The following is a 15,483-nucleotide window of genomic DNA, read 5'->3' on the forward strand; positions in this document are numbered from 1 at the left end:
TTCTCTCCTTCCCCTGTCTGTCGATCATGTTTGCAGTTGGGTCATACTCTTTCCATTTCAGATGATAGATTAATCAGCTCTCTGTGGGATGTTCACAGCTTGAGAATTTGTTTTAACCTAACTCTTTCAGTTTACCCTTGACCTCTCCGGTATGTTTCTAAGTCTTTAGGAAGTTGTTTGTTAACTAATGTTATTTGATAAACCTCTGTATTTATGCTGAGGTTAAATTTACACACAGGGAGTCTGATTTTTACTTATTTTGGTTTTTTTTGGGGGGGGAAGCATTTTCCTTTTTTCTTCAAAATTATGCACTACTTTAGGTTGGTCTACCGCATAACATTTTTCATTAAAATACCTTAAACTTTGTGGTTGGAACTTGACAACGTGAAAAAGTTCATGTGGTGATATTTTTGAAAGGCAATGTAAACAACGTAATTTTCGCAGTAAGCAGCATGTCCACTAATAGGTCTTTAATTTTGAAATAGCTTAATTTAATCATTATCAAACCGTGACTAAGACTTGCTAATTTTTATCACATTTGACAATAAATCTGAAATTAACTTTGTTCATTGTAAGATAATTTTAATCACAATTTCATTATGCATCATTTTAAACCGGAAAATTAACAGTATTTGCTTTCAATGTAATTGCTGTTTTCAGTATGGTAAAATGGATGAAGGCATATTTTTCTGGAGCATCTTCAGTTCAACCTCCAGGGTGGCGGTGGTGAGGGTTTGTGATGGGTGAACGGTGGTAGTTCAAAGGTTGCAATTTTGTTGTCTTTGTGTAAAGGAGTGGAGCTCGATCTCGCATCACTCTTCCCTCTTCCCCGAGTCCTTTCTAAACTCTCCCCCGGGTTTTTACCCTCCCGAACCTCTCCCCTTCTACCCTTAAAACCCCAACCCTCCCCCGGATCAGTCAGCAGCGCTCTGATAAGGTGAGTTTTCTCCGATTTTTCTTATTTTACAACATATTTGTTATAATCGGAAGTAGCGGAAACAAATCGCGCCTGTGCAGCGTGCTAATAGGCCGCGTGAGGACGATGAGCACGCAGTCTGCGTTCGGAGTGATGTAGCTAGCTAGCTTAGCCTAGCCTAGCCTATCTTATTTTAAAGAACTACAACAGAGAGCCCATTTGTGTCACTTTTCGGATCTAATTTCCACAGTTTACAAAGCAAGTTTGCTTAAGAGATAACAAAAATGCAATTCAACTTATTCTGCTTATAGTTATAATCTCTTTGTAATGTTGACGAATTAAGCTAATAGGCTAAATACGCTAGCAAGCATGCTCCATTCATTTTCCTAGCACGGCTAACAGGGGGCTAAGAGACTGTGAAATACCTTTTAATTTTTTTAATCTCACTTTAAATGCCATTTTCTAAACAAGCACTAAACGCTTTTACTTTAGGTCGAATGCATTTAAATATGTTAAAAAACACACTCGCCCCGATGAGCCTTTAAACAAGAACAAGGCATACAATGAATTAGTAAACTTGTTTCGAACATCGTCAGCATTGTACCGTGTGTTATTATACCTCTGGAGGGAATGGTTTTACAATAGATCACTTTCCAACAAGCTGGTGACATGGATCAGTATTAGATGTTTAAAAAGCCTGCAATCAAACTGCGGAAAAACCTTTATACTTAATGTTTTCTGCCGTAGTATCCAGTCTGCTTAATAATTAACATTTTCATTAGCGATGTCTAAAATAGTTATGTAATTGTTTGCGACTGTGGGGGATATATGTTTGGAAATTCAGTTACATATGAAACATTTAAATTCGTCATTTAGTCTGAAATTTTAATATAAAGGGAGTGTGGATCTTCTGTGTATGATTTTTCGGGACAAAATATTTCTCAAAGTTGATTAAATGCTCTCTGATGCCTTAGAAAACCTTGCCTATTACTAATATAGATTTATGACCTTTTCATAAATCTATCATAGATGTATGAGGCAAAAAAACATCTTACCTGTATAGTATACCTAACATCTGTCTGCCTTAATAAAGCAAATTTATATCTTACCTTTCCCTTTTCATTTATGTGCGTAATGTTTGTTTTATATCTTTTAGATCTGTCTCTGTGACCAAAGACCCCCGGTTTTGTACAGACCACTACAGTTGCAGTTATGGACTCCGGAGTGATTGAAGGCGGACTCAATGTCACCCTTACTATAAGGCTGCTCATGCACGGCAAGGTGAGATCACTCAGCAGCTGCTCATGTGGACGCTCTGATACAGTATTTATGGAATTGATGTTCTGCAAGATGTATGAAGGTGAAGATACTTTAATGGGATTAGAGAAAGCCGTTGATGATGGGATCCTTTATCTTCAGAGAAAATGGAGAGACTGAATTTAATCTCCTCTATGTAAAGCAGTATTTATCTTGGGTGATTAATTGCTGAATGTGTTTTAGTTGAATATGTTTAGGAAATAAATCAAAGACTTAGATCAATTGAAGGGAAACAATTTAGGCAATCAGTACATTGCTAAAGCCAGCGGCCACAAAAGCAAGGGACTTTTTTTTTTTAGACATTAATGAAAGTCTGATAGAGGTTAGCTGCAGATTCTTTCTGTTGGATCCAAAACTACTGCTCCTATAAAAAAAAAAAACTGCCCCACAATTTTTCCTATTTTATGTGTTATAGTGATTAGGATGGGAAAAAAATTGCTATCGGTCAAAATCGGAAGTTGGTCAAATCCAGTAAAAGCCTGATGGGGGCATCGCTAATCAAAATCTGCCTTGTGCTTTCATTAAAGGATACTGGTTGGATGTACATAAGTTAACCTTAGTAGTGCCCATGTTTTATCTCCAGATTGTTTTTGCTTGTAGTTGCTTCCCAGTTTTCTTTTTCTTTTTATCACCATCCAATGCTCAAAAATTCACAGCCTGAGGCATTGCCTGGCATTTGTCCCCAGGCCATCTGGCCCTTTTGACAACAGCATAGTCACACACACGCTCCGTGTTGTGAGTTATGCTGCAGCCTGCTATGGTGGTTTTTAAAGACCAGGAGCCAAAAGGCAGCTACATGAATTCTGAACCTTTTTTGTTTTATTTTAAACCACCAAAGCACCAAACGGCTGCGATATTAAAAACCGTAACCTCGCTCAGGCTGTGCTAAAATATATTGTTTTAAAGGTAATATATTTTGCATTTATTTTTAAGTAGACATAATTTCCTGAGGTCTAGTAAGATATCTGCAACTGAAAAAAATTGCAAGCAGTACATTCTGTCAAGCTTAAACTGGCAATCACTGTCACTTTAGAAATGTATTGAATGAAAGTTTTATTCCCATATCTCTAAACATTGTTTCTCTACAGTTTTTCCATTGATGGTAAATAATCCTGCTAGTCTTGGGTTGTGTGTTGAACTGTTTTTGGTGATTAAATCACTGTGCACCAGATATTAACCCCAAAGCACCTAGCCAGTTAGTCAGTTCTGGTTTGTACTGTGTTAGCACTTGAATTGTGAAAACCCCTGTCGCATATTGGTTCTTTGAACACAGGATTGCCACATTTATTTTATTGTTAATCATTAGAGGTTAACATTAAGCTCCAATTCTTCCATCGGCCAATTATTATAAACATGCTTGTATTGTAAGAAGTCTGTCTTACAGTGTTTTTTTGTTTTTGCAATTGCAGGAGGTTGGAAGCATAATTGGAAAGGTAAAGTTGTCTGTTCTTTTACAGTTGTTTTTGTTTTCTATCATATATATATATATATATATTAAACATGTCTTTGATTCTCTGCAAACAGAAAGGTGAATCTGTGAAGAAAATGAGAGAAGAGGTGAGTTTTTCAAAGCGCAGTGTGTTTATTTTTGTGAAAGTACAATAAGTGTTGTTATTGGCAGATCATTTCACAGTTCACTTTTTTTTCAGGGAGGTCTGAATACTTTCGTTAAATTCTTTGCTTCTTTTTTGTTTATAGAGTGGGGCTCGTATCAACATCTCTGAAGGCAATTGTCCTGAACGGATCATCACTTTGGCAGGTCCGACGACAGCCATCTTTAAAGCGTTCTCCATGATCATAGAGAAGTTGGAAGAGGTAGGCTTTGGTCGTTGCAGGTCAACAGGGACCAACGCACTTGCAAGCTGGATTAATTTCACCTTTTTAATATTTTTTGTACCAGGATATCAGCAGCTCAATGACAAACAGCACAGCTACCAGCAAGCCCCCAGTGACCCTACGCATTGTAGTACCTGCCAGCCAGTGTGGCTCACTCATTGGGAAAGGTGGCTGCAAGATCAAGGAAATTCGAGAGGTATGCCCTAAAATCAAAACAGTGAAGACTGTGTTCTGTTAGGCTTTATGATTTTTAATATAATATGTATCTAATGTTACCCCTCTTGTGTGTTCAAGTCAACCGGTGCTCAGGTACAGGTGGCAGGAGACATGCTTCCCAACTCCACAGAACGTGCCATCACCATTGCTGGGACTCCTCAGTCAATAATTGAGTGTGTTAAGCAGATCTGTGTGGTCATGCTTGAGGTGAGTGGATTATAATAAAGGTGCAGATGTTGCTATGTCGGCTTGGGCCGGTATGAGATTCTCAGTGGAGTAGCCTTCAGAAAAATATCACAATTTCTCAGGATTTCAACAAAAATTTAAAACAGTAATTCAAAATGTTATCTATTTGCGTTTTTATGGAGAAAATCACCAATAATGAACACTGCTGCAAAAATAATGTATCAGTTTTTGCAGTTGCTAAATTTAGTATTAGCTGTCAAGGACATTTGCTTGTTGCACAGAAGGTTCTACCTTTTTGCTCTTCTGCTCTTTATAGAGTTACACTGAGGGAATAGCAAGCTGATTTTATAACAGCTTGGTTGTTTAGTCTGATTACCCAGCCTGCAGACAGCTACTTTACAGATATGCTCCCCGTTGTTTGCCACTGAACTTAAAGACACATTGTGACTGTCCCGTGTTTTTAGTTTGTTCCAAACATCGTAGGTTGGCTTAAATATAAATACAGTAAAAGCAGTAGTAGCCTTTTTTCACCCAGCTGGCCAGCAGTGTGCAATAAGCGATGCATTACTCCATGCAGCCAGAGAAAACTGCAATTACTCCGTCCGCTTCTCTGGTTTCTAATTTAAAGGACTAAACCGTATTGTGAGGTAAAATTTAAGAGCTTTCAAACTGGTAAATTATGAATACCTTGATACTGGTAACTGGCTCATGCCCATTGCTGTGCATACAAATGATGCCATGACCCCAAGCTGCTGAGCTCTGTTGTAAATACGATCTTTAAAGCTGACTTACAGGATGATGAAGGATTTGTAATTTTTCTTTAATGAAAAAGGTTTTATGTTTCATTGTTAATGCTTTTAAGAAGATGTGAGAGTATGTCGTAGATATCGTAATAAAACCTAACTTTTCCCCTGTACAGTCTCCCCCTAAAGGGGTCACCATCCCCTACCGACCCAAGCCTTCAGGATCACCCGTCATCTTTGCAGGTGGACAGGTATGAATGACTTTTCTGATAGTTGAAGTTTATTTATGGAGGTTTTTATTCCCCCTTATATCAAACACTGAAATGATTTGAGGTTTTTGACCAACATTTTTTTAAATTAAGAGTATGTTTGATAATTTTTCAGAAAAACAACATTGGAAAATACAAGTTTAACCTTGAATTGCGACTCATACAATGTTTATCTTAAAGAGATGCTTCAGTTTGTGTTGAGCTGCAAGAGTCAATATAATCCTGAAGTACAAATGAAGATTTAAACCTTGGTTTCCTTGGATGTTTTTCTTTTGTCATAAGGACTTAGTTTCTTCCCTCGTTTCTTTTTTTTTTGTTTCAAGTTGAAGGATTTGTTGCTCATTTCCTTTTCATCTTGGCCTGACCCTAAACACTTTCTGGTGCTCATTTTCTTAACTTTACAAAGTCTTTAAACTTACTAAATACTGTGTTGTATTCTTTATAATGATCACCATGTGGATTTTTTCCCCCCCTAATTCTAATGTAATGTCACCAAAGACTTCTTTACTCTCACAAATGTGGAGACTTTGGACAAGGAGTGCTTGTTAATATTTGAGTATCATTAGGTTGACTTTTTGATGTGCTGGAGTCATGTGGTTGTCATCTAATGGTGTTGTACGTGGAGAAGTAAGTTGGCCAATAAAACCAGATGTGAGGCCTATGAAAGCTTTGTTTCCATATGTTTCAGGCCTATGCTGTACAAGGACAGCACGCGATCCCACAGCCAGATGTAAGTGCAGTAGGAATTTTTTCCTTGACCCCTTCCCACCACCACTCACAATTACAGCTGTTCTCTCCTAAAAGAAGGAATCATCCCACCTACCCATGCAGTGTTTTACCACATGTAGCTATTATAGCTATAGAGACGGAGATCGGCGGCCATGTGGTTTTAACGTGTGCATTTAAGGCGCCATTTTGATGTGTTGATTTGGATAGTCAACCATGGCTGAATCTCAGGATGTGAGAAGAGAGATGAGGACAAAAACTGTTTCATCTGTCGGAGCAAATTCACAAAACAGCATGGAAGCACTTTTCACAGTTTTAAGTATTATCTCGCAAAACCCCATAATGATAATTTATATTATTTCAAATTCATATGCTTCTTCTGATCAGCAAGCATAACATGGATGTACTAGTTTCACTCTATTGCAGAAGGTAACTGTTAGGTTAGTCTAAAACTCTTGACCGGTAATATATAATGTATATAGAAATTAAGGCGAAATACACTGAGAAAATATGTTAGGCCCAGAGATTATTCTTATCACTTAACGTGTGTTATATATGTTTATTTGTCAACAATATGCTAAGAGATTAGAAGTTTTAAATGTTTGAATAACTCCAGAAGTTACTGAGAAAGGCGTTAAAAGGATGAAGATTTCAGGTGACAATGTGTTAAATGAGGCGTTTGTGCATCTATCATTACATCAAAATGGCGCCTGGAGGTGTACGTCGCGAACTGCAATGCTGACGTTGGCTCTCCGATCTTTCTCTATATCTATGGCAACTATAGTTACTATAGATGTTACTTTGTTTATCCTTCATTTACTGTACAATCATCTGTCCTTTTTATATGAACTGTTTAGAGCAGAGTTGGAACTTTTCTCAGTATCTGTTTTGTTATTGCATTCAGAAGAGAATTAAATTGACATTTGTTGTTTGTTTGTCCAGACTCTCCACTGTTCCATGAATAATAATCTGTCCCTCCTGCTCACTCCTTCCGTTTTTTTTTCCCTCTTTGTGCAGTATTGTCTCATTTATTGGTCTGTCCTGGATAAACTCACTGTTCTGTCTTTCCCTTTGTTACTTTGTCCTCTGGCCAACTTTCGCTTCATACAATCAATGCTTTTTTTTTCTTTTTTTTTTTTATATAATGGAAAAATAAGTTTGGTCAGGATCTTTCAACGTATTGGGCTGTAGATGATTAGTCTTACTTGTCACATATTTGTAACCTTTCACAGTTCAAATTCTTCTTAGCTGTTTGCTTACATGTATTTTAGCACTATCCAAGAGTTGTTGATTCTTAAACCCGTGTTGTGTTTTAGATGTAGCATAGAAGTTTCCTCTTAGCTCTTATGAAGCTAAATTGAAGCAGCCCCAGGTCATTTTGGGGTCTTGTTTTGGATGGGAAATCCCCTCTGTACAGAGACCTTGTGTATTGTGGGTTTGTTTTGACCCTGAAGATGGCAGGAAATGTTAACCAAGAGGTGGAGCCTGACTAGACAGGAACTCGTGTTTGATTTCCCACATAGAGAGACCAGAAGGCAAACTCATTCGTTAGCTATATAGTCAGAGCTTTGTGAGAAGAGATCTACAGACCACACAACGAAGTCCAGTTTGTGTTAAGTTTTCTTTTGTTTGCGCTTCTTTGTGTAGCCGTCTGTACTGATTGTGATTTTTATGTGCTCTGTTTTTTCCCCCTCTTCCTGTGTTTTCCCATTTCCTCTGTTTCTTCTCTCCCCGCCTCCTCCTCTCACTCTCACAGTCTTCCTCTGCTGCTATTTCTCCACAGCTCACCAAGCTTCACCAGCTGGCTATGCAGCAGAGCCCTTTCCCTATTGCACCAGGCAACCAGGGATTCACTGGTATGCAGCACAGCAAGGCCCGTGGGCTTTCACGGCAACATTCCAGCTGATCCGACTCAAATGTTTCGCATTGCTACACCACATTAACACAGTCATTATCACATTCACAGGAGTAGTACTGTAGGTTGTAGAACAACGGTTTGTAGCATCTAAAAATATAAGGCCTGGTGACTTCAGCATCTATTTCATTTACATAAAAATCATATTTCTCTGCAGCATTTTGAAAGGAAAAAGATTACACAGACCTGCTAAAATTAGACAGGGTTCCCACACACTTTGGACATGGGTTATTCAAGTTTAGGTAGGTATGGCAAAAAGAGCACAGAATATAGAAAACTATTTGTAGTTCCAGATTTTATTTCTCATCTGATTATCTGCATTAAAATAAATAAAGGTTTAAATAAATAAAAAATGGCATGCTCCAGCTGGTGGTGCCTTTAAATCTTGTTTTATATAAAACATAAACATAGAATGTCCTGTTTTTCTTTTTGTAGAAGGTTAGATTTAGAGTTTATTTATTTCTAGGTTTATACTGACGAAGAAGCACAGGTGCAGAGATGCCCAATGCACCTCTTAAAGTTTTAACACTAATGTAAAACTGCTGTAGATTTACAGCAGCAGAAACATCAAACCACAAAGTTATGAAAGAAAACGTTTGGAAATGTCAGTTTTATGTTTTATTGTTTAATATAGAAAATGCATTTTGCTGCTCATTTCTGAGTTACTCAGAGAATCCTACCTGCAGTCCTTGTTTTATGTTGGACTAAGCCTTGTTTTCTCAACCAGTTTTCTTCACTTTGTCTTTTTTTAACAAATTGCATTTTGTTAGTCAGTGAATCGAGCGTAATTGTGATAGAAGGGTGGATCTTTTCTTGTCATTTTTTTTTTTCCCATCTTTCCATCTGAAATTAATCGAATTGTTGGCAGAGTTTCCAGATACTTGTCGGCCACAACCCTAATGGGAAGCTGTTGAAGATAGGCAGCCTAGGTATAAAAATGCTTTTTAAGAAAGTTAGGTTTTAGAAACACAGACTTTAATTTTAGCAACTTGTACGTAAAATGTGGGTAACTTTAGAGCAATACAGTTCGTTCTCATGCTAGAGCCAAAAATCACCAATGTAGGTTGACAAAGTTGTATTTAAACTTTGTAAGTTATTCAGGACATTGGGCTGAAGATATTTAGATGGTAAAGTATTAACTTAACTTAAATTTCATTAATAATGGCAGAAACTCTGGTACCCATGTTTACACCTACCCTCATCTATCCGTGCATCCACAGCACATTCACATTCCCAAAGATTGGCTAATGAATGCATGCACATATTTATATATAAAAAAAACGATTGTAAGGGCCACCTATCCCATAAATTAAAACGCGTTAGTAATGTTGTGCTCTGTGTGTTTGGTTTTTCACCTTACATGAAACTCACTGATTAAAGTCAGATACTGGTTTAGAAAGCCAAGCTGGACTGTGTAAAATGTTTTTGAACGTTTTCACATTCAGCAGCATGATTGTGGTAGACACCACTATATTTAAACTTGTATTAATATTATTAATTAATTAATTATATTTTGTCTAAAGGATGAAAACCAAAGGCTTGACCCAAGCTAATTCAGCTTTTATTAGGCCTGTCACGATAACAAATTTTGCTGGGCTTTAAATTGTCCCAGAGATCATTTCCAACTAATATAATGATAATGGCATAATAATGGAGGCTACACCCTCTCAAAGATCAGTGAACTTTAATTTCTTAGGGAAATTAACAATGCAACTGGAAGATATTTTAAATATCAGGAAATGATAAGTTTCTGTAAGCCAAATTGCCCTTCAAAAATACTAATCATTCGGCTCAGTCGGGGAAAACAGGGAAAACCGCCGGTTTTATAAACAAAACAACAAAAGCACTCCATTTGAATGAGAACAGATGCCTCAACAGGTCATATGCGAATCTGTAGCTACTTTAGTCTGCCAGATTAAACGATTATACGCTCCAGCGATTGTGGATTGTCAGGAAGAAGCCCAGTTGTAGTTTTTTTTTTTTTTTTTTTTTTCCCCTGCTGTGAAAACTGCATCGGATGATTATGTTTTAGGTGCAGATGCATGTTTGTTGTATTGCCACGTTAAGTTGCTACTGTTTTACCAGAAATGCAAAATACCGGCTCGCACAGGTTAAGTGCTTCACCGCAGTCATTAGGTTTCAATCCAAAGTGCTCTCACACTGCAGCTGTCGCGTTTTGCTTTGAAATCAATTCTGTCTCTGGTTTTCCAAATCTCAACTAGCGTTTCTGGGGCTTGCTACTCCTCACGGAGCTCTCATGCTACACTCTGGGGTACATAAAGAGTTTATGCGCCTGGCAAGTACCTGACGCAAGAGTTCACTCCTCCCTAAGTAAACGAGAAGGGAACGGGTCACCCAGGCTCTTTAGTAGAAGGAGAGAGAGACACGAGGAAAACAATCATGCAAGCGGAAATTATCGAGCTCATTTTAATTTATCATGCAATTAACTTAATCTATGTCAAATATCAATTCTGAAAGAAAAAGGATATTGATTTGTCTGTCAGAGAATTTCAGTTCAAACCGTATTTTCAGCTAATTCATGTCACTGTTTGGTCTGAAAAAGTTAGGATGCTGTTTCTTGTTTAAGTTACTTATTTATTTTTCTTGTCAGGGATAGATGCTTCTGCTCAGACTAGTTCCCATGAGATGACCATTCCAAATGATGTAAGTCTGACCTTCATTACGTTTACCTCAAGCACCTTATCTTTCACACGATTATTAATTTAGCAGTATGATGTGCTCCAAGGCTGTTGCCCAGATGAGATTTAGCATATTCTTGGCTTTATTTTGGGATTTTGTGCACAGCTCTTATTCATTATTTTGTGATCACAGTCTGGGACTGACTTCTAAAACTGTGTGTCAATCTTGTTGTGTTCAATGCGCTGTTTTAGGGTTAGTTTTATGGTTCGTTAGTTTTGATCAGTCTTTGCATCCCAGTTCACTGCAAAGATGTTCATCAGTTTTCTTTAAACACTAACTGTTAGATTTGGTTCTTTGTTTACCAGCAGAACCTTTTGCTCGAACCAAAACTAGTCAAGGTCTATTGCTCCAATGTGGAAAAATTTCCTTTGAACACTGTAGAGAAGCGTCGTTGTAAACTATATTGTACTTTTCTCTCTTTTCCCCTTCGCCCCTCTGTTCACCAGCTGATTGGATGCATCATTGGCCGCCAGGGAGCCAAGATCAATGAGATCAGGCAAATGTCAGGTGCCCAGATCAAGATCGCAAATCCAGTGGACGGATCAACTGACCGCCAGGTTACCATCACAGGTTCGCCCGCCAGCATCAGTCTGGCGGAGTACCTCATCAATGCAAGGTGAGATACTTCAAACACAACTTACGCCTGCCCCGTAGTGGTTAACGTGTGTAAAATAGTAATTTATTGCAGAAAATTAAATATGTGGATAAAAGGTTCAGATTTAAATTTGTGCCTGTTGTCATGCTGTTGTGCTGGATCAAGGAAAAAACCATTTTATGTGTCTTGTGATATGAAAGGGAAAGCCTGCATCCATCTGAATAGGCTTTAGTAGCTTTGTTTGGTTTTTATATAACTTAGTTGATTGTATTGTCTTTTCTGTGTATTTGTGTTAATTATCCTTCCCCAGCCTTTACTCCCACATTGATCCATCACTACAGACATGATGAGTCATTCTACTCCTAGTTTAACTCATTATTTACTAAAATAACATGTAGTGTTTTGGTCGCATCCCTAAGTGATTTTTGTCCCCCGCACCCAACCCCCCGTCCCCGCCTCCTCCTCCCTGAACCTCCCCCTCACCCATTGCTCACCAGCCTGCCCTGTGACCCATCCCGACTGTGTTGTCCCTCTCTCCTTGTCTCTCTTTCTACAGTGTAGAGTCCTCTAAACCTCCTCCCTCCTCCTCCTCCTCCTCCTCCTTGAACCCTGAACAGACCAGCTTGTGCCCTCCTTCCACCTCTACTACTACTACTACTACCACTACTACTACTACTACCACCACCACCTCCTCTGCCGCTACCTCCTCCTTCTCCTCCTCTTCCTCCTCCTCTTCTTCTTCTTCCTCCTGTGTGGCGCCCCCTACAGCCTCCATCCCTCTGTCCTTGTTGGCTCCAGGGCCACCTCCTTCCTCTTCCTCCTCCTCCTCCTCTTGCTCCTCCACCGACTCCCTGCTCCCCAGCTCACCCGCCTGTGTGTCGAGTCTCCTCAGTCTCAAGCCCCTGCCTCTCCTGGCCCTCCATGTTGTCAGTGGGGCCAGTAACCCCCCACACCCAATTCCTACTGAGCCCAAAGTCGCCCCCGAGCTGGGCTCCAAGTCCAAAAGGCGAAGGCTCTCCCCTTACTAATGAAGGAAACATAAGTCATCTCCTCCTGAAGTGCTGACAGTGCTCTTTATTGTCTGTACCTGCACTTGCTTTTGTATCTGGCTGTGCCATGCCTCGCTTACAGCACAAAGCAGCCCCTTGTAACACAGCCAGAGAGGTGGTTAACGCCATATTTATAAAATATCTGTAGCTTGACTCTACCTGTCTCTTTAAAATGTGACATGTTGAGTGCATTATATTTTTAAAGGACTCTGAACTTAGCATGGACAGGGAATAATTTAACCGAATCACTCTCTCTCTCTCTCTCTTTCTCTCTCTCTGTGTAAGCTCTGCTCAGGTAGCGGCTCCTTTAAGATGTCACGTTGTACTTGTGGGATTAGTTTCCTTCTAGTTACTTTTAAGTGACTGTTGTTAAATTACATAAAAGATGGTCTCATTGTGATTTGTTTGCTAATGTAAGAAAAAAAGCAAAGTAATTTTGAATCAAAGTAAATCTTCCCTCAGGTATCCAAGCCACTTGTTCATGCTTTGGGTTTTGTTGATATTAAAAATCTAAAAATACTCATCTGCTTCAGCTTACCAATTAGGAGATGATTACTAATTAGACACCAGAAATATGTAGGTAATTCCCTCTCATCTCAAGAAGGGGAAATTTCCTACCTCTGTTTTTGGGACTATGAAGCTTCGGCATTTAGCTCATAGGCTTAGCTGTTAAAACTGAAAACAGGAGCGAAACAAAAGAGGAATCATATTTGGAGTCCCATTCAAGGCATTTTTAATTGGCTGTTCTCATCTCCTTATCCATTTGTCTGATCCTACTGTTCATGTTTTTACATCTGCTGTGAAACGTTGTCATTCAGGCATGTTTGTTAGGCATGGACGAAATGGACTTACATCACAGTAAGCTGTGGTATTTACTCTGGCATTAAAAAGCCCCAGACCTTGCGCATGTTTTCCCATATTGTGATGGCGAAAAGCTCATCGCAGAAGATGAACAGTGAACATTTATAATTGGACACATTCTAAAAGCTGGTCAGCAATTATGGGGAGGGTTTGATTTCTATAATACCCAATAGACTTTTCAATTATTTGTTGAGAAGGGTATAAATATTTTCAACATGCCATGTTTTTGTTAAATTGTACATAAAAATACATATTTTAAAAAAAATTATATGAGCAATTGAGCAATATCTCATGTTTGTCATCTGAAAACAAACTTCCTGGTTAACTGAAAATGACTTTAAATGTAAATCAACCAGGGGTATGAATAACTAAGAGCTTAAGAGCTCTAATTAATATGGACTTTTTTTGTTCTGTTAATCGAGGAAAAAACAAAGGATTGTTAAATCGCAGCTTTGAGAAAAGCCAGGCTTGCTGGCTGTTGGCTCCTGTTTTGCAGAGTTTCCACTAAGCCTGAGCAGCTTAATTTTTTCCTCGTATCCATAAATAGTGCCAGTCCCCTTACTAAGCTTGTGATTATTTAACACGCAACCCTTGGCTAGTTCATTCATTTGTATGTAGCCCGACTTTGACTAGATGCTGAGTTGAGATGTTTTTTTTAATTTGTAATACAAACCCCTGAAGCTAGACACGTAATGGTTTTCTGTAAGAGCACAACATTTCCTGGTGTATAAAGCCAGATGACCTCCTTCCAGAGGTTTTTATGGTAATGATGTAATAAGTAGAGTAAATATTGATGTTTTCTCTGTTCTGTCTGATTGCATGCCTTCCTCTCTCTCCTCCCCTGCTCTCTGGATGTGTATCTGTTTTCTCCAGGCTTTCCTCTGAGGCCACAGGACTGGCAGCCAACTGATAAGACACAGCATCTGCACTAAATCACACTTTTCTATCATCGGCTACCGTAAAATTCAGGCAATGCAACTATACAACTTCAGAGTTTATATAATGTATCTCCTCTTTTCTCATTTAAAATCATGTCAACTGATTTGATCTGCTGAGTTCCTTATTTATTTTCTTTGTTTGGGTTTGGTTTTAGTAATAAATAAAAAAAGAAGCAGAAAATTAGGTTTTTAATTCCCATTTTTGAGTCGAGTTCCAGATTTTAATGTTGTTAGACTTGTTTTCTCTCTTCCTCTTAAGTTTTTCTTTGGCCATGACGGAAGAGTAGAGTTTGAAAACTCTGATTTAGGGCATATAGATTTAGTTCTGTACAGTCATTTAATTTTTCTTTGAACAGGAAAAGAGGAAAAATAAAACGTATCAAAAGTAAGAATAGAGTGACTGTTTTATTCTGTCTATATACATGATTTTTTTTCTTTTATTCCTACCTGTTGGGTTTTTCATGTGCTTACTTGCTTTAAGAATACAAAGCATCCTCACCCTGTGTCACCTTCTTCAACTGAAGTGCATCCGAAGTGCTTGTACCACTTAATATCACCTGATGAGAAGATGTAGCTGCACTGTCAGAATATATTTGGTTATGAAGACAAATGTTTTAACACTCAGATTAATTTATTCAGGTGTGTATTACAAAGCATGTCATGTTTTCTCCCCTCCACACGTCATTCCGTTGTATTTTTACCCTTTCCCCTGTACTGGTCCTCAGATCATTTGTTGGTTATTTTGCTGGTTTGGGAGGATTTTTGAGGAGGGGTGTGTTTTGGGCTTGGCTCAAGGGATCCGGATCAGAGGGTTGTTCTCACTTTTTTCTTTTGTATAAATTGATATATACTGAAAAAGAAAAAAAGTTGGAATATTTGTTTTAAATGGAATAATTATTTTTTTTAACTACCAAAGTGGAAATAACTTCTGGACACTGAATTTTTGTCTAATAAATGAAAATGAGGCTGAGGAAGCCAACCTGTATGAAGTAGACAAAGAAAAGGGTTGTGAGTTAACACTAAATTCCTGCTCTTTGCTTTTCTCAACTCAGAACCTATTTTATTTTTTATTTGCAGGACAGAAAAAATAAAAAATAAACTGTGCACGTTCTTTGAGACTGTAGACCTGGGTGCCACATTGTTTAAAAAAATGCAGAAATAAAGATGTGAAATGCTCAAACCACAAGCCTCTTATTTTCCTCTTAAAGCATTTAAA

The 15,483-nt window shown here is 38.4% G+C and overlaps 1 protein-coding gene across 8 annotated transcripts; it reads left to right on the top strand.

Moving 5' to 3' along the window:
* The first annotated feature begins 735 nt into the window (after positions 1–735).
* LOC124856296 (poly(rC)-binding protein 2) lies at positions 736–15,447 on the top strand. 8 transcript variants are annotated; one of them, XM_047346619.1, is made up of 13 exons: positions 739–937; positions 2,073–2,197; positions 3,643–3,666; positions 3,758–3,790; positions 3,932–4,048; positions 4,134–4,265; positions 4,364–4,492; positions 5,391–5,465; positions 6,172–6,213; positions 7,966–8,065; positions 10,742–10,788; positions 11,271–11,440; positions 11,976–14,196. In XM_047346619.1, the coding sequence occupies exons 2-13, from the start codon at positions 2,129–2,131 to the stop codon at positions 12,445–12,447; spliced, it is 1,410 nt and encodes a 469-aa protein (XP_047202575.1). In that variant the 5' UTR covers positions 739–937; positions 2,073–2,128; the 3' UTR covers positions 12,448–14,196. The 8 variants fall into 8 exon arrangements, with proteins under 8 accessions (XP_047202580.1, XP_047202575.1, XP_047202579.1 ...); XM_047346622.1 differs by having other exon boundaries at positions 740–937; positions 7,993–8,065; XM_047346618.1 differs by having other exon boundaries at positions 743–937; positions 10,736–10,788.
* The last annotated feature ends 36 nt before the right edge of the window (positions 15,448–15,483 follow it).

The sequence above is a fragment of the Girardinichthys multiradiatus genome, chromosome 20 (genome assembly GCF_021462225.1).
Source record: "Girardinichthys multiradiatus isolate DD_20200921_A chromosome 20, DD_fGirMul_XY1, whole genome shotgun sequence".
NCBI lineage: Eukaryota > Metazoa > Chordata > Actinopteri > Cyprinodontiformes > Goodeidae > Girardinichthys > Girardinichthys multiradiatus.